This window comes from Ceratosolen solmsi, unplaced genomic scaffold, assembly GCF_000503995.2.
Source record: "Ceratosolen solmsi marchali unplaced genomic scaffold, CerSol_1.0 scaffold1, whole genome shotgun sequence".
Taxonomy (NCBI): Eukaryota; Metazoa; Arthropoda; class Insecta; order Hymenoptera; family Agaonidae; genus Ceratosolen; species Ceratosolen solmsi.
In genome coordinates this window covers 9895971-9916351 of record NW_011948415.1, presented here as the reverse complement: position 1 = coordinate 9916351, position 20381 = coordinate 9895971, and the positions used below count along the sequence as shown (strand labels likewise).

Sequence of the window (20381 nt, the reverse complement as noted above, 5' to 3'; positions counted from 1 at the left end):
TAATACTGATCACCATTAGTCGCCAGTCCGTTCAAATCCGATGAAAACTAAGCAGCTGCTGTTATGTGTGCGTAATATATGGATATTAAGTGTGAAAAGTAACAATCCGTTTTGATAATTGCGCTAGCCTTTGTCCTATCAAAAGCTGAGCAATCGGTATTTGAAACATTCTTTTTCTTCGACTCTCTCCGACTCGTACATGTTAACATGCGCAGCTAAATTGACGTATTTTTTTTTAACAATAACAATAATAACAATAATAATAGCGAGACGCCTTTCTTTTTTTTTTATCGTGCTTCAACAATGTAAGATTTCGATATATCGATTATTATTTTACCGTAGTATAAATAACAACAGACTGCAAATATACGTTTTTAGAAATTATCACAGTCAGTTTGAAGACACTAAATAACTATCTTTATTACTTGACTTTTCAGTGTAGACAGATACCGATAAATTGTTTCAAAGAGAGCTATCATTATTTTTATTTTTATTTTTTGTATTTTTTACGAAAATGGCGTATATTCATATATTACGTTAGTTCCCATTGCTTGAACAATGGACTATAATATTAGAATTACGACTCGAGATTTAAATTGAAGAGCCAAGCAGTATTATAGCAAAATGACTATCGGTAGAACGCTAAATAACAGTATTTATTTTGACATCAAATAAACAATAAAGTGAATTTCTACACAAATATTCGTGATTGAAATTTGCATGAATTATATAGCCCATTGCTGTACTTGCTAATTCGCGTAGAACCCAGATTGTACAGAGTTTTATTAAGAATTGTATGCACGTAAACGGGTAACAAAAAATAATTTCCAAGCACACTTTTCTTTATTTGCCAGCAGCAAAATCCCCATCCGAGCGAGCTAATCGCACGCGTAGAATAGAAAAGTTGGGATATCGAGCAAACAGATAGATAGATAGATAGATAGCTAGATAGATAGATAGATAGATAGATAGATAGATAAAGAGATAGATAGAGAGAGAGCGAGAGAGAGAGAGAGAGAGAGAGAGAGAGCCGGTGGTTGGATATATGCTGTGGCTCGCGGAGACGAGCACGATTTTCGATTTTCTTTTGGCTATGCGAGAACGTTTCATTACGTATGTTATCGAGCAAGGCGATCCTTATTCGCGAACGAGTGCTCACATTCTCCGAGGATTTGGAATTCCCATCATCGCACTTAAGAGAGAAAGCAGCGGAGCCCTGGAAGCTGGTGACAGGGGTGGGGATGGGGGGTGACAGGGGTGGGGGGGGGTGTGACCAGAGGATGAATTCTGTTCGCTCGCTACGATGCAGCACCGATGCATAATGCATAGGTAGATGCGTGCGCGTGTATTCGCGCGCGCGCGGCCGTAGAAGTCGGTACATCGTCGAAATATGCAAGGGGGAGAACATCTACCCGGACGGAGGAGAAGCGGAGCGTCTTTGCTTCTTTTATTGATCTTTCTTCTCTCCGTGTGCACCGCACGAGAATAATAAGAGTGAGATTCCATCCGGCACTGGATGCATCCAGTAAAATATTTTACGTTTCTTTTTTCGGTGGCCCTTCACTTTAAAACGGCTTCGGACACTTTTTAGCCGTCGGGCCAAGGCTCCTTTAAGTTACCTTGACAACTGCTCGAAGTTATCGATAATTAACAAATTTGTATTTCGTCGGATTTTTCAGCTGATATTTCTGTTGATTTGACAAAAAATGACACATTTCCAATAATTACCGAGGATACGTACAAAAAGAAAAGAACGAGAGAAAAAACACTCCTGCAATTTAAACAGAATTCCGTGGAAAGGATATTTTTATATTTCTTACTAGACTTGTCATGCAATGGCTAAATAAACTCTCCAAGAGAGGAAATTTCATATTTTTAAAAATTTTCCGTTACGCATGATCGCTCGAGAGTATAATAATTGTTAATAAATGATATAAATGTCAAGAGATAAAAATGTAATCATGGATGTAGAAAAAATATTTAGAATCATTTTCTTAAGGATAGCAATTTGTGTATGGTTTTAGCAACCAATTATTTTTTTATATTGTACTTTAGTTTTGCGTTGCGTAATCGAGCCGGCAAGATCGCTCGACTTGCGCAACTAAAGATATCTTATGTGTACTACATACGTGTATTTGTGAAATAAGACGTTTCATTATACCACGAATTGCCGGATTTCCTTACTTTCACGTAAGTATCGGTGCAATTTTAATACCAGACAATAATGCACCATTATTATCGTATTTAAATACTTTATTTCATTACAAATCACGTGGAACTGTACTTGGTTTAAGCTTGTGAAACTTACATTAATACTTTCCAAATATCGAGGAAATTAATATGAACATGAAAGTTTTGTTAAATTAAAATTTTTGCTAGACTAACGGGAATTTGAGGGATAACTAACTGAAAGTCCCGATTTAAATGTTTTTTTTTGTTTTTTTTTTTTTGCTTTTTTTAATACAACACACGTACCTTGCAATTCGAATTAAAATAATTTCAAGCCGCGACTTTAAATTAATAATTTCTTGACGCTCGATATATTTCAAAGTAGCGATAAAAATTTCTACTACCTTGAAATGTCCTTTATTCTAGAATCCCAGAAAACCGTGACGTGTTATTCCTACACCACCAGATCACATAAAACAATTCTTATAGAACACATTTATAAGATAAAGATATTGATCATGCGCTGGCGCTTAGGTCAGTGCAAAACATACGTACTCGCAAGCTTAAATAACGAGCGAAGTTTGGGTGAATAATTCGGGCGACCATCTACGACACTCCGCGGAAGCTCTTTTTCGTTCCCGTCTCAAATGTACCGACGATTCTTGGCACCGGCGCCGAAAACGCCCGCGCACCAGGAAAAGAAGATTCGTGGTCTGTCCCCTCATTCCCCTCCCTCACCATCTCCCGCCCATCCACCCAGCATTCTCTATCACTGTCTCATTCGTGGCTATAAAAGTAACGCTTCGCCTGCCCGTTTCGGGTCTCGCGTCTTTTCCCGCCTATTCGTTGTCTTGCTTAAGGAGCTTCGTCAAGCGGAATTCCGCGAACATTCGACGACTCCTTCGCCATCCCGGAAGTGACAAACGGGGAGCTGCGAGCTCCCGCGGAGGAAACGGAAGTCTCTGCCATTGGGGCGATGGTGTTCGCGAAAAAGCTCGCCGAAAATTTTCTAAAGGGATGCTTCACAGCACAGCCAAAACGTAGTGCTCGCAGAGGGGAGGGGGTGGCGGGGCGGTTTTTATTGCGCGTACGTGCGAGCGACCTACAGATGGATTATTATTGCCCGAAAGCTTTTGTTTGGGTTTCCTTTTGAATTTTCTTGCCGTGCACTCGTAAAGTGGATAAGTTATCGCTGTTCGTGTAAATATGGCTTTAATCGGATAGTGCTCTGTAGTGGCTGAGTTTTGCGTGGATGAAAACGATATTTTACCTTTTCAAAATCATCGATAACTGCCTGGATAAATAAATAAATATGCTGGCTTGATTTACTTTGATGGTGCATAGGCGAAAACGAACATTTAAATGTTCTTTTCAAGCAATTTTTTAATACGTTCACGGACAAGAAATATTTTTAGAGAAAATTGCCAATAAACTGTGTTAATGTTGGACCTGAATTAGTGTTGGTATTTTTAGCGTTACTTTCGAAATTTCACGATATATAATTTAATGTATTAATAGTATCCACGTAGTCTTTTAACTTCGTATATACGTGTTTTGTTTTCGTTTCCAAAATTTTATCAGACCAGTGAATGACACGCCATTTAAAACAAAAAAGCAAAAATAAAAACAACAACAACCAAAAAAAAAATTCACTCTCATGAGAATGATTTGCAATTTAAGACGTGAATCATATATTCTTGGCTCCGAAGATTGGCGAACGCTAGGTGACAACCATATACACATGCCGTATCCAGAAATTTATGTAAATCGTAATTTTTTATACATTATACGTAAGGTGGACGATCTCGCGTGGTTCAACTGAAAATTCATTAGCATACAAGTCAACAACTTTTTTTGGTTTCACTAATGTAAGGACGATGCGTCGGTGGTATGTGGAATAAATATCAAGATAATTAGCAAAGCCATTTAATGACATTGATGTAAACAATTGCAGTTTCACTTGGGTTATTGGAATTCGGTATTTCATAGCCCAATAATAATTTTATTCCTTAAATGCTTAGATTTTTCACATGTACACGCACGATTACTCGATTACACGGAAATGAAGAGATCTGAAAATCTCATTCAGCTACAGTTGGTCAGTTATCATTCCACTCATTCATGGTCTAGAGCCTTTTAAATGTAACCTAGAATCATCATATTCGACCAATAACAAACGAGATGCAGATGTGTCAGGAGGAGAGAAACATTCGAGCGGCAATTTAAACTTAAATGGCTGCTGCACGTGGCTTATATTCGCGTAAACATTGTCATCGCTTGACTATGTCTACTATCCTCGAGCATTTCCTCGACTCATTGCATTAGAATAGCCTTTAAGATCGGGCTTAATGTGCTTTCGTCCAAGCTAGTTGAGGGTATTGTCGTAGACTATGACGACGATGGCCAGGATACCCAAAAATATGTTGCAATTTCATGATATATGGCGAAATTATACTCACAGTTGCTATCCTTGGAGTTTGTATTGCCGCCGCAATAATTGCTTTGTGCCGATAAAGATTGTCTTTTCGCAATTGTGGAGATCGGATATTTAACAATTTCAGATGGATCGGACGATCCGTGCCTGACGAGCATAATACACTTATTACGTGCGAAGGAAAATATCTTTCTTTTTTCTTTTCCTCCAAATGTAAATACAATTCAGAGAAATTAAGTTCATTCATTGAATAATGCATGCTTCGCTTAAGCTTCACTTGACTCTGTATATTTATTTAGCTGCGATACTCTAAAAACTTAAGATGACAAGAGCGTAAGAGCGATTTTTATCAATGATTTGTATTAACTCAAAGTTGCCAAGAAACCAGGACAATTTTTATCAATTTGCTTCACTTTGAGCAGTAAGGGAAGAAATATTTGACCGATCGAAGCTAAAATTCTAGCGCGGTCAGGCTGATAATTTATTTTTCTTCGTTCAGCCGTATATCTAGTTCATTCAATCACCAAACAGTTTTTCTCGAACATATCGGTTCTTTCAACTTAGTGTTCCAAACATTGTTTTACAATTCAGACATAAGTGACGCATATCGCTCCGTCCAACCAACGGCAGTCGACACTCGCTAACGCATTCCTATTCGCTCTTTCATTCGACATCATTTCATTTATTTGATCCTTCATTTTTCGTTTCCATTTTATTTTTTCGTTTTTCCTATACGTGCAGAAGGGCTTGGTTTTCAGATTTTGAAATCGTACTTTTTCTTCATTTGAGAAAACTCAATAGCATTTTTTTTTTTTTTTTTCATTATACGGAAAAGATAATTTTTTTTTTCTTTTATTATGCAACATGATGATATTGCCTGCTATATTAAAAAAGTTGAATCTTGAATTTTTTCCAGTTTATAAATATCGTTCGTAATTAGGGAAAGCGTTTAACGAAATAAAATTTATTAGTATCCTAAATAATTAGCTATTAAATATTACCCAACCAGTGAGCATATAAAATAGCCAAATAAGGTAATGAAGTATTAATTGACGTCGTATTATTTAAAGATTATATTATTATATTCTGTACATGAATTTTTAATTAGCAAGATTTCACATTCGTGACCCTAATATAACATAAACGCAATTATAACCAATAAATGTACGATATTTACCCTGGATATATTACTCAGATTCGCGTAAAAAAGTGTTGGTGGCTAATTTGAAATTTTCTCTCCGACAAATGTAAACGAAGTAATGTGTGAGTCTAAATAAGTTCAACTGATTCAACATAATCAGTCCAACAACATTGGCAATCGTAATTTAAAATTTTTTGAATTAATTCTGTGCTCTTTGGCTCTGTAAAGCCTTGAAAAAGCTTTGAGCATACATAGATTCTGAAAACTCTACCCCACGCCAATCGTCCAGACAACAAACATCAACCCATCCAAGGCGGCAAACAAGTCCAGCACGCGCCGCCGTATATCCGACTCTCTCATTTTTCCTATCCCACTCTTTGTAACGTTTCTCTCTCTCTCTCTCTCTCTCTCTCTCTCTCTCTCTCTCTCCGTCGTCTCACTCCCTCTTTCTCTTTATTTGTTTTACTGTCTTCTCTCTGTCTGTCTCTCTAGTGCCGACGCGAGAACAAACACATGCACGCATGTACGTGCACGTGCAGAGGTACGCGGCGGGAGGGCGGTTAGGGGGCCAAAGGGGATCGCCGCGGTTGCGAGGAGGTGTAGGGGGCGCGGGATGTAATGGAGGGGGTCGTTCGGTGTTGGCGGGCGCTCGCACGAGAGCCACTCGATCAATACGCCACGCTAACTCCGCGCAGCCCCCGTTGCCCGCCGTGCTTTCCTCGTTTCTCTCTCTCTCTCTCTCTCTCTCTCTCTCTCTCTCTCGCTCGAGCGTTCGGTCACCCTCGTACTCTCAACCCCTCGCCTCGGACCGCCGCACAGCTATGGGATCTGAGCGGGGGTCGCACTCGTGGTGGTGAGTTGTACACACAGCCTCTGGAGTCACTGGCGTTACATTCGCACAGCGGAAAGTGCGGCGGGGGTGGGGCAGGGGGGCTCACCTCACGTACACGCGACTGCATTGGTGCTCATTCGTATGAGTGCAACGCGTAGGGCGGGAAAATCCAACGGAGGAGAATTGGATAAAACCGGATGCACCACTGCAGAACCTGAATATTGCGTTGTTGAACATTCGTTGGTGTATGCTTTTCCCGTTTGCTCGCTTTGTTTATGCATTTCTCTTCGCGGCCCTTTTCCCATTTTCTTTCGTTTTCGTTTGTTTTCCATTCTGTTATGTTTTCGCAATATCTAATGGAATGATGTAGGATTGTTTGTGAGCTATTGATTTTCTGAATTTCAAGCAAATTATTGTTTCCATAGAAGTTAGGCAGCTTTCTCACTTCGTGCCGCTGTGTCAATTATTTTTACTATTACGGCTTGATTAAATAAATGAATAGAGCATTTTAATATCTTATAGGAAATCGAATCCCAAGGGATCCTTAATCATTCTTTGTAGCCATTAATTCGGCACCTTTGATTATAGGTACAATCCCTGTCTTTTTAATTCTAGTTAATAACTCGTTTTGAACTTGCAATATATAATTCAATGAAAATAAAATTACATTGTATTTTAATTTAATAACTCCGTTTCGAACGGAAATATTTGTGTAACTTGAAAGTTTCCGTTTACAATTTATATTACGTATATTTGATGTTTATTCGTATGCAAATTAAATACTAGAACACTGAGAGATAAACGTAGATATATCATTCATGTTAATTACTAAAAAAAAAAATTAAAAAAAAAAATTCTGTATTCGATGATACATAGATATGGAAGCACCATATAATAGAATATAATAATAGAAGTAAACTGTTGAAGATGAGCAAAATGAAAGGAAGCAACAAATCATTGTAAGTTGTTAATAGAAACAAGAATAGTGATATTCCGTGCACCTGCTCGGTATATTGCAAAAATACCAGCCTTGTCAGGGCAATAAGAATCTCTCTTTGCTTCTCTCTTTGCTTCTCTCTTTTTGGACCCTTGCAATAGTTTTTATTATTACCTTTTCCTCAATTTTCACGCTTTTCATTTATGTGCCTAGGTATTGCATGCCCCTTTATCCTTCGGATTACGACGATGAAAAGGCTAATAAAAACGAGATGGTTCTCCTTATGAACTTCTCGTCTAGCGAAGTTTATACATAAAACATTTGGCAATGATTCGGGGAGGAGGTCTGTACGTTTATTATTCATGTTTGGATTTACTGAAAAATGAATGAATGCACCGAGTGCAAGAAGAAATTACCGTATTCGTCGTTATAATATTCTACCCAGGAAACGATAAAATAACAAAAGAATAATACATTCGACGTAGAGAGTATAGTGCGATTCTCCACCGCTCCGAGTTTTATCGTTGAGGTACAATGAAATTTCCAAAGGGTTTCACCAGCAGGGACATTCGTTTAAAAATGTCGTTAATCTAACTATCCGAGATCTTTTTGGATTCGTCCAATCGTATTTTAAGCTTAGTTAAAAATAGGCGCGCAATAGTATTCATCAATGGCTTTGCGAGGGCGAATTCCCAGCAGCGTTAAACACCATTTGCTTATCGAGTGTTAAACTGTCGCATGGAAAGGAATGAGTTCTCACGTAGACTTGCGTAACGCTTGAAATAAAGGAGGTCAGTTTATAAAAGTCTCGACCCACGCGCGTATATTTACAAGAGGCGTAGTCGTCGTCTTCGTCATCGTCGCGTCCTTCGAATGAAATGTACGCACGTTTGTACTTATAGGCAACGTGGTGCGGGACGTGAGAAGGCTCGGTTAATCTTCTCCGTTTTGGTAGATGGGTAACGCCACCGACGACGCTCCCTCTCTATCAAGATGGGAGCTGGGGCTCTGGAGAAGAGGAAGATGCGGCGGCACGCTCGGGCCGTTCTCCGGCATTCCCGGCATTCTAACATCCGCGCTTTCATTAAAACACTCCCAATTCCCCCAACCCCCACCCATTCTTTCTTTCTTTCTCTCTCTCTCTCTCTCTCTCTCTCTCTCTCTCTCTCCGCCTATGTCTGTTTGTCCTGCTCGCGCTCGCACTTTTTGCAAGGGGCGAAGCGCCGGCGCTCGCGGGGGCGCTATCGAACTGTGACTTGAGCGTGAGCCAAGGAGACGTCGACCGCTAGTGGGAAATTCGCCGCAGTCATTTGCGCGCTCACGGGCCTCAGTGTCACTCAACTCGTGCCATTACTTTCTCTTTCAGCTTTATAATCATCCATCTCCTCCATTCGCTGCGTTCCTTTCCTCGTGACGTGCGTATTTTTCTAATCGCCCTGTTTTGTTCTCGGTTTGTGTTCTACTTTGAACAGGGGTTGGCACGTTACTGCTGATAGGCTGGTGCGCGTTGACCAATGAATTTAACCAGCTGCGAAATCCTTCCATCCATACTTTGTCCTTTACTTTGGCCAGTCTGTATCGTCATCCGAATCATATGAAGTGGCTTTAATACTTTTTAATGTATCTCGTTACTTACCGATAGCGCAATTCTTAGACCAATTCTTTCACGTGTTTTTTTTTATGTAATTTACAAATTATAAGATCGTACGTCACCATTGGCACGCCGGCATCTATATTTCTTATTCAACATTATAAATAGCATAAGGAATATGTGAAAATTAATTTAAACGGTCTGGTACAATTTTCCTTACAGCGCATAAATTCTTACACTTGGAATTGTCCGTATAATAATACTTATGGGCACAGTAATAAATATTTTATAAAACATTTGGTAATAATAAATAGACGATTGAATAATAAAATAAAAGCACCGTTTGTTTGGCTTCTCCTTATACTAAGTTCACAATTGTTTAAAATTAAAAAAAAAATATATCATTGGTGGTGTCTACAAAGTTATTTATATTTTCTAATAATAACGAGTCACATAAATGTATCCATTATTTTGTCTATAATTCTTGTTCTTTAATAATATTTAAAATTTTAACTCCAATGTAATATTTATTAATGTAAAGCCTCGCAAAACTTCAAAACTTATTTCGAAGGGGTGCTTATTTATAGTCATTCTTTAAAAACATTGTTTTTTCATTGTTTTTGTATATTCTTATATATATATATATATATATATATATATATATATATATATATATATATATGTGCGTGGGAGGAAAAGAAGTTGTCTAGACTTCTTGACTGGAGAAGTTCTTGCGAGTATTAAACTTGTTACTTTTGAGGGGAGTGTTCTCACTAAAGATGCTATACAAAATCGGAATTTTTAAAAAACTGCTTTGTTTTTTAGCTTTATTTATTAAGGCAGAAGGAAACTTTAAGAGAAGCAAGATAAAATTAAACGAAAACATTGTGAAAATATTTTAAAATTTCATCAGATTATCATTTTTTGTAACAAGTTTGTAAAACACTTCTTAAGCATTTTAATTACCATTGTATTTTTCATAATTTTTGCTTTTATTGTCAAAATTTTTCTAACTCAAAAGAAGTTTTATGTCCTTTTAAAACGAATATTTTGCATAAGAATGTAATTTTGAGTTCATTCGATATTTTAATATTAACTAAAAACTTATTTGAAATATTATTTTAAAAATTATGTAAAAATTATTTAAAGTAGTACATTATGTTATGAGAAAACAAACACGAATGTTATTAATTTCCACCCAATAATTAAGAATAATTCATATTTATTGATTTTACCATAAAATCATGGGAAATAATTTCAATATATTGTCCAATACAACCAATTCTTATTAATCAATTGACATTTAACGAGAAAAGTATAATATCTAAATTCTCAAGTTTATTGAAAATTCACTTCAAGCCAAACTAACTATTTGACTATTTGTAATAATTGCTTGTACAATATAATATGACTAATATGCAGATAAATATGCTTTAAGTCAAAACTCCTTACGCTTCGTTTACTCAAACTATTCATTCTTCGTAACTAGTCACAAGCCAATTCACGAGTAGAGCGCATAAATCTAAATAAACAATCCGTTCCAAGTATTAATGCTAGCCACGACAATCCCAACATTAGATTGAATGAAACCCGCACATTACGTGAATTGGCATGGAAATTAAAAAGCAGAAAAAACAATAAGGACAAAATACAAACACACCCATACGGGAATAAGAGCAATCCCTGGTACTCGAACGATCGTCAATGATTAATTCGTAAGCGATGATGGCACACACGCTTGTACGGACAGTAAAGTTGAGCAGTTGGCGGCGGGCGCATTCACGCGTGAACAAGAGGACAGGAGCTCGACAGGCATAGACAGATAGAGTGCCTCGCGCAATCTATCCAAGGGGGTTGAGGCGTGATTCCGCTCTCCTCCACCTCCTTCTCCTCCATCCCTCTCGCCTCGCCGTCTACCCTTGCTTGCCCACTGCCTCATCCTGCGACTACCCGCGTTTACGACGTGTTTTACACGATCAGAGCCAGCCCGTAACAATTATTGGGCGATTTCGCGGCCGTAAAATTTTATGTGCCCCCGTCGTCGGCCCCGCCTCCCTTCTCCGATACACTCAATCAAGCGGGTCGTGCGAGTATTTTCACTCAACGCCAGCGACTATCGCGCGTGCCTCAGATGTTTGCCGACGCCCCCCCCCCCGCCATACGTTGGGACATTCCCGTGCGAGAACTAAAGTGACTTGCTGCTACCCAGAGCTTCAAAAGATTTGCCAAGTCAATTAAATGTTCAATTGGAATATTCAAATTTCATTTGTACGTCGTGAGAAGCTTTCCCAAAACATTTTAAGCAGGCGAAATTTCATTAAATTCAATTATTTTAGACCGTAAGGATCTTTAATAATGTATCGTTCGCACTCACAATGTTAGTATCTTATTCTTTAATAGTCCGACTTCTCTCTAGCTGTACGCGCGAAATTACTATTTAAAAGCGAGCAGCAGTCGCTGGTGGTTGTTTGTACTCTCTCTCTCTCTCTCTCTCTCACCTTAGTCAGGCTGTATTTACAGAGGTCTGCATTTAAATTGCTGTACGAATTGTTGAGCACTTAAAATTACCCATAGCGAGCAGAAAAGAATAAAGGGTGGGCCAGAGTGGGTCGCAGTAAAGTTTGTTCATACGACGACCAAGTTTTCAATGCGCGTACAAAGCGCGCGACCTTTTGCTCGTTTCCTCGGCCCGGTGCCGAGGGCGCTCGTAGAGTCGTTCCCAGCAGCCGGTGCACGGCCTGCTCGATTCGGTTCGGCTTTTCAACCTGTCCCGTGATTTACGAGGTCTCGCTGAATCGGAGCTCTATCTCTTTCCTTCTCGTTTGGCCCCCATCTCCTCCTCCACTTATGCCCTGAAAGCTCTCTGCGGGCCAAAGATTAAAAGCGCGCGCAGAGCAAAGCCGGGCTCTCGTGGATGATGCTATTGGACTTTCCGAGGGCGCTGAAGTCGAGCGGTCGACGCCGCACATTCGATAAGTGGATTTTCATAACGTTTTCATTACACTTTATGCTCCTCTCTAATGTATAAAGGCCGGAAGTATCAAAATAGCGGAAAATTTAACACGGGAGTAGCTATTTTACGTATTATCTAGAACATATGAAATCCAAATCGAAAAAGCTTTGGAATATACGTACTGTGGAACATATTGGTGTGAAGGAGCGAATGAGAGAAGGAATGTCCTTTTCCGGAACTCCGTACAGATATATGTATAGTTCTCCCTCTCTCTCTCTCTCTCTCTCTCTCTCTCTATTTCTCCGTGTATGGATGCGGGCGCGCGTGTGTGTCTCCAAGGAATATTCGCCAGGTAGTAGGAATAGCTCCCTCGGAAGAAGTCCGATGGATTCGCCCTCCCGGATTAAAAGAGCTGCCGCTTCGCGTGCTTTTCTATCCGAAGCCCCACCCCTATACGGACGAGATTACTCCCGTTGTAGTTTTCTCTGGGCTTGTGAAGATTTCGAGAGATGCTCAGAGCGATGCGCCTTTTAGCTTTTATTCGCCAGGATGTCTGGGATTCACTCTTTTCTCACGATCTATGGCCGGGTGTATATTTTTCGAGGGCTTTTATGGCAAAAGTGCAAAGTAATCTCCTGCCTTATTTTCCTTCTGCGGGATAATTCTATCTTAACGGCAACTTTTCCTTTACTTTCTTTTGCGGCCCTCCTTGAATTAGGATTAAGGCGCTTATTAACTAATTATTCATTCAAGTGTCTAAATATGATTTCACCGTACTCATTACAGTAACGTTAACAATGCTCACGAGATGGGAAACATTATATTAAGTAGTCGTTTATAAAGGATCGAGCTTTAATGAATTGAAACGTTATTATATTATACGTTTGTTAATATGCGATAATTTTTGCTATGAAAATTCAAACGCGTAGTTATAATAGAAAATGAACGTAGTGTGACGTTGGTAGAAAACTCGGATACAGTCGACTTTTGATAAGTCTCTGTTTCTTTAATGGCGCGCGCCCACTTTTTTAGTCCCGAACATTGTGAATTATCATAAAAATATAGCACATTGGAACTTAAATTTTTATTCCGCTGTATGCGGATTTGCTTATCCACGTATATATTACGCGTTAGTATGTGTCATCTTTCACACCAAAGTGTACTTAATTACAATAGTTGGAATAACTATAATCTCATATAACGAATATTATTATTTCGGTGTTATCATTCGCCTCCTACAAATGCTTTCCTATTTGATTATTCATAAAGCATTTATCTATTGATAGGCACTTGAGAAAACAAAATATTAGCATTTCTATCAAATGTAACAATGTTTTCAATTCTCGTGCATTCTCTTGATATGTTTTTTAAAAAATTTCAAGTTTCCCGATCGATTTCAGCAAATAGTAGGTGATCCTATCCTTAAAATGTAATTTAAAGCACAAAAAGAAATTCTGCAATATTTTGATTAAAAAAAATTATATTATTGTATTTTTATTTTATTTTATTTAAAATGCAATTTCGGTTAAAAAAAAAATTTACTTATTATTATACAACAATGAGTTAAGAAATTTTTTTGCCTTCGATTAACAAATCATACACTTATAGAAAATTATTCGATTGATAAGCGAAGATAATACGATGCTAATTAAGAAGTAAAATGATTACGTTAACATTAAATGAAGAACATAAAGAGAAAAGGCTTTCTCTCTCTCTGCGCGCGCGCGCGCGTGTGTGTGTGTGTGAGAGAGAGAGAGATATGAGGATCGTGACAGGGTGATGGGACCTACAAGTCCATTGAATATCTAGATGGAAAGGGCAGGAGTGAGCTCTCGCGTAAAACCACCAACGTCGATCTTCTCCACCGCATCCACATCCGTGTTCCCGTCTTCACGCATCGCTGCCTTTCATAATTTCGCGCGTGTTGGTGCAATAAACGCTGGCGCAAGAAAAAAGGAAAGAGGCGGGGGCGAGGGCGTGCAAGTGTCGGTCGGCAGATCGTCAGAGTCGTAAAACGTTAACTGCCAGTAAAAGTGAGTTTACGTGCTTGTAAGGACCCCCCAGGAGCTGCAGCGACCCGTTTCCCTTCTCCAGATCTTCCCTCCACCACCCCATACCTCACTATACCGGGCAACACCGTATTACATGAGTTACTTGTTGTCTGAGGAGCTGTGCGAAACTATTGCACTCGCGAGGTGAAGGAGACACAATAACACACTCAACCGTTGTGGATTTTTACGCAAAGCCATTAATCAAGAGTCTTCCTGTCGAGTAAGTCTGACTAAAAACATTCTTTTGGATTCGTGAACCCTTTCGTATCAGCAGTCTCGAGGGGATCCATCGCGAGTCTTTTCCCGTGCACTGTGAGCAAACTGCGAGCGAAGGGTGGAGTGAAGGTGGAGAGGGTTGAGAGAAGCTTTAATTGTAACACTTCGTGTAATTGCATTAGGCGCCCGCATTCGATTCTCGCTCCCCCTGTCTTTTAGATTAGAATTTCTTATTCTCTATCTGCCTGATTACCACCACCACCACCACCACCACCCCCCTTCCCAATCGCTCTCACTCACTTCTACTTTCCTTTGCTTATTTGTTTTCTCAGCATGGTTGGAAAAGTCTAGATGAAAACGTTACGCCTTATGGAAAAACTTCAGTCATTTAGAAAACCTTGTCAATGTTATTCAAACGTGTGTAAAAAAAAGTGTAATGGAATGGAGTTTTATTGAATCGAGTCAAATTTGGTTTTCTATGATTAGACTTGCTAAATATGCTTATATCGTTACTGTTTTTATATAATAAATCTTATGAAATATGTTGTTACATAAGCAGCATTTGTCTTAATAAATATAAATAATTTAGTAAAATTAATTTTCAACTTCGTTAAATACAAATTCATTGAGTGAAATATATTCAGTTTATTATACTTTTCGATTAATTATAACCTTTGTTTTGCTGTATAAAAAATTTATTACCATACTTAGTGATATTTGAAATATTATACTTCGTTTTTTCAGGAAATATCTTCATGGAAATATTCCAATATTTATGGAACTCAATATTGAATTACGGCTTTATGATATGAATATTCTACAGTTTCTTCACTGGCGTCAAAAAAAAAAAAAAAAAAAAAAAAAAAAATAAAGAAAAGAAAATCGTATTTTCGAACAATAATTACGAGTTATTATATTGTAAGATTTTAAACAGAGAAAATTACATTATATTAATACACAGTTATAAATGCTTAAAGTGTGCAATATAATTTCGCATTTAAATTCTATCGATACTATAAGGCACCACTGTAAACTAATCGATGCAACTTTTTGCAATTGCTTATTTTTCATTTACGAACGAACTTCATTAAAATTATCACCAATATTATAAACGTTATCAGTACACAAAAGAATATACCTTATCTAATAAGTGTGCCATAAAACTGCCGTCAATAGCTTTAATTAGGTTTGAAGATTTAGATAACATTTTACATTGTCGAGATGTTGGAATCTTGTTTTATATGAACGATGTAAGATACATTAATATGTGGCAAGGGATGAGGTCTCGTACATAAAGTTTTTCGCTTATCATTCTTAAAGCTCTCCTGGATTGCCACTATTGGAAGCTCATTATTAACCACTATCGAACGAGTATCAAGAGTAATATAATACAAATAAAGCAGACAATATTTCTTCATCTATTTCGAATTGAATTTATGAAAATTTGAAGAATAAAATTTGTCAAGTACGTGTGTCCGATATTCACTTAGTTTTATGCTACGAAGTAGAAATAATGACACGCACGTGCAATTAAATAATCCAATTTCGCATTTCTACTTACTTAGCTACTTATCTCGAGTAATAATAAAAAAAAGGCTTTAATATTTGTCATTTCGTTTATACAATCCATTTGTTGTTTCCATAAAGAATTCCAATTAAGAATACTTATTAGTCGAGAGTTGATAAGCAAAGACGGAGAAAGCGATGGCCAAATCCCGCCTCGTACAAGTACACTGTAATCCGCTAATTTAACGGGCTCATCCCGGGCATTTAATCCATATATATTTATACACACATATCTACACACACATATATATATATATATATATATATATATATATATATATATTCGTCGGGCTATGAAATAGCTCAGCGTGCAAGTTTTAATCGTGGCTCGCGTCATGGACGCATTGCATGTAAAGGCCGATGGTGAATCGGGAAGAAACGGTAGTGAAAAGGATGCGAATAGGAGGAGGTGGAAATAAAGAGGGAGCAACCACTCCTCCTGCTTTTACGGCTCATCCAGCTCCATCATGTACCGTAAAAGTACGATAAAAGCACTGTTACGGTGTACAGTCAGCCTCCGAGTATTCGTGTGCAAGAAGTTGTACGCGCAAAACCGTGCAAGAAGACTAGTCGGTGAGGTTGTTGTGGGGAGGGGGGTTTGAAGGTGGGATACTTTGATGCGCGCACGTACATATCCGGTGGCTTCGACGATGAGAATTGATTCCTTTACGATCGGTAAATATCCCACCGACGAGCAACTACCGCTCCGGCTTACCTTCTTTCTCTTCTCCTTCTCTTTATCCATTTACGTGGGACTCAGTGGTAGGTGCGCTGGTCTTTTCGACTATGGCTTTTGCGATCGACTAATACGAGGTTTTTATTGCGGCTCCGATCGTGCTAAGATCCCTTTGCTAATTTACATTGCGACTTTACAGCGGCTCCCTCTGTCTTAGTGCCGCTGTGCTCGCTCATTCTCGGCGGCTTTATTTATTGCAGACCACTAGCACGAATGAGAGATCCGATGTGAGCTCGGATATGTGAATGGTGGGAGATTAAAGGGAGGATAGAGCTTATCGCGTTTTTTAATTTATTAGTGCTGCATCCGGAGTATAATGATTTTAAAATTAACAATGCTCCGCGCAAGTTTCTAACATTCTATTCTATTCTTTTACATTTTGTATTATCTGCAAGTTTTTGACCATGGAGAAGAAATAGTAAAACTAAAACATTATTACAAATTATTTTAGAAACAAAATTAATATTTATCAATGAAACATATATATATATATATATATATATATATATATATATATATATATATATAATATACTCACCATTAGTATCTATTAATATAAATCGATTATATTATTTCAAGTATTTGTTTTTATAATACCTGTTATACAGATATCCGCAAGTTGAATAATCGATTATCTAATCTTTACATTTATTCATTCATTTAAAAAAAAAAAAAAAAAAAAAAAAAAAAGAATTATAGTCATGCAATAAATCACAATAAAGAATTTAAAAAAGTCTTGAAGCGCATAAACATAAGAAGACGCATCCTTATCTGAACAAAACTTTCTTCGTATTGCAGTTTTGTCGCTGAGAAACACGCAGGAGGAGGAGCCCCCAGATCCTCAGCTGATGAGGCTGGATAACATGTTGATCGCCGAAGGTGTCGCTGGTCCGGAGAAGGGCGGCGGTGCCGGTGCTGCAGCCTCGGCATCCGCTGCTGCGGCCGCAGGTCCACCAGGACAACCGGACAATGCCATCGAGCATTCGGACTACCGCGCCAAACTTGCCCAGATCAGGCAAATCTATCACCAGGAGCTTGAGAAATACGAGCAGGTACGAATGTTTTTTTATGTCCGAATGGAAACATATGACGTAGGCAGCTCAATGCCTGGATTTCTTGATGTACAGGCATATATTCTTATTTACAAAACGAGAAAACTAAACTAGGTCTGCTAAACAACGTATATACCAATTGGCCTTCTCTTTATAATCAGAATTGTGATTATCGCTTCGCATTAACCATATTTACCGTCATAGCGAGATTATAATGTAAATTATAGTTTTTTTATGGTCTAAAAATTTATTAGCGAGATTATCACAGATACCAGATTATTATAGAATATTACATATCAAAATTAATAGCATCATGATAATAATCCAATACTTAAGGTCCTTATGTGGGTTAGTACTTCTTTGCTATCCCTTTTCTTATTTTCATTATTGTATTGAACAGAATTTAATATTGCACCAACGGAATATGAACGATAGAGTCTAAATATTTCATTAACTAAAATACAATCACCGATAAAAGTTCATTATTTTAAATAAACTTTATTCTATATTAATGATCAATCTCGCTGTTTGAAAAATAGTAAAAATATTTCATTTCTTTATATTTTTAATTAGAAATTTTGTATTCACAAAATATTAAATATTTCATGTTCAATTCGGTTTTCAAACAAATTTATAATTCTAAATTATAATCTTTTTTAAACTTTATAAAGTTCTTTTATTTATGTACCAACTTCTGATAATTTACAATGCAAATTTTGGTTAAAAATATCAATTGTATTATTATTCAAAACAGTCATTAAATGAATTGCTTCTTTTTTTTTTTTTATAATAATATAAATTTACCTCTATGTATACTTAATGATAATAAAATCTCATTGAGAAGAATATTTCCGTAATTTAATCCACTTTAAAATTTGACAGTAACTATGAAATTGTGAAAATAAAGTAATGTTAATTTAAAATGTAAATCATAATGCAAATCATTAAATGAATAATCGAGATTGAAACAATTTTGTTGAAATTGCAAATAATTCAAAACGTGTTTCACTTAGTTATAAAAATAAAAATGCAGATTTTCATATTGTTACAAGTAATATTTTATTACGATACTTTTTTCTCCTTCTCATTTTCTCTCTGTTTTTGGCTTTTCTCACCCCCCTTTTACTATTTTCCCCTCCGTCTTCTTTCTCTCTCTCTCTCTCTCTTTCTTTTTTTATTTTAACAATTTAAATTACAAAAATATATAAAGATGAATCCTCGTGTTTATGATTTCACATAAATTGCTAAAGATTATACAGGGTTAATGCCTGCATGGCTATGCAAAATGGCGTGACAGCTACGGAAATAGACGCACATGAATTTAATGCGATCGCGTGATCACAACCAGCTACCGTCTGGCACGGATTTAACGAATGCAGCACATCGAGAGGGGAGGAGGAGAGATAAAGAATCGTATTTCTGTATGCACTCGACAACTCAAAATGCTTTTAAAATGCTTATTTTTTGTTTTTATTATTACATAGTAAAGCTGAGTTTTACATAAGTTTATAATTAAAATTGTTAACGTAATTGGTAAAGTACATGTAGGTAAATATTTTTAGAATTAAAAACTCGATAGTAAAGCTCTTATATTTGATATGTAGAATATTAAATAATTTTATATGAGAAATCGATTTATCTACCTTGTAATGTAACATTAATCTGTTCAATTTCATTTACTTATAATAAACTTCTTAAATCCATGATTAACTTATCATTACGGCCTTCTAGTTCATTTTTTTTTTTTATTTCTACTGGTTAATGTCATCGGTTCGTTATCACTAATTTGAACAGGTAATATATATATATATATATATATATATATATTAAAACGCAAATTATAAATTTCGTTAAATAAACGGTAGCAAACTCGATTACCCTTTTTTTTTTTTTTTTTGGCAAGATTTCACTATCGGCGCTCAATTCGATGCATATTTCAAACTTAGATAGTCATATATATGCACAATTGCATCGTTGGCACAAATTCAATATTCTGCCTCGATGGAACTATAAATCGATACTTACTAGCATAGGAATGTTCTTTTCGCCAATAAAATTATACTAAATACTGCGGAAATATGCATATAAAAATTGAAATGCATTCTTTGATCGGAACTTTTGTTCTTGATTTGGGCGTGGAATGTCTTTCTTCTATGTAATATAAAAGTTTCGCTGTTTCCAATCGATAAGACAGAACTGAATATTTTGAAAACTTGAAATACTATTTCGTATTGTGTAGTAAGAAAATATTGTATTTCATGTAGAATAACAGAATTAAATATTAATTTCAATTTTCCTAGAATTATTAAGAAATACACATATAAGTTTTTTATTTAATTCAATTATATTGTATAAGTACTGAGTAAATGAAAATGTCCATTTTAGTTTCACTCTCTGTCCAAATTACTATTCATATTTGTATGGAAATACGAAATATTCCTGTGACTATATTCTATGTAGTCTTCTTAAATATAGATTTGATCAACTAATCAATAGTCCTTATGTATTTCTTCCTTGGTTATTTTTGTTTTATAAAGTCCAATAATACTCAGAAAAGCTCGAGTTCCACAATTACTGTAATATTCTTAAGCTTTCCAATATTCTTATCAGACAACATGATTGCATTTAATTCGCAGTAAAGGAGTCTTTTCTTACGTGTGTAACATAGACACGCGTTTTATCTCATTTAAATGTTTTAACTCT

The 20381-nt window shown here is 36.8% G+C and overlaps 1 protein-coding gene across 6 annotated transcripts in view; it reads left to right on the top strand.

Annotated features, from left to right (window-relative positions):
- The window catches only part of exd (PBX homeobox extradenticle), a 55011-nt gene that overhangs the window by 18717 nt on the left and 15913 nt on the right, over positions 1–20381 (top strand). For all 6 annotated transcript variants that reach the window (XM_011507888.1, XM_011507890.1, XM_011507886.1 and 3 more), the window contains exon 4: positions 17425–17678. In XM_011507888.1, coding sequence (XP_011506190.1) covers positions 17425–17678 — 254 coding nt within the window. The remainder of the gene's footprint in view (positions 1–17424; positions 17679–20381) is intronic.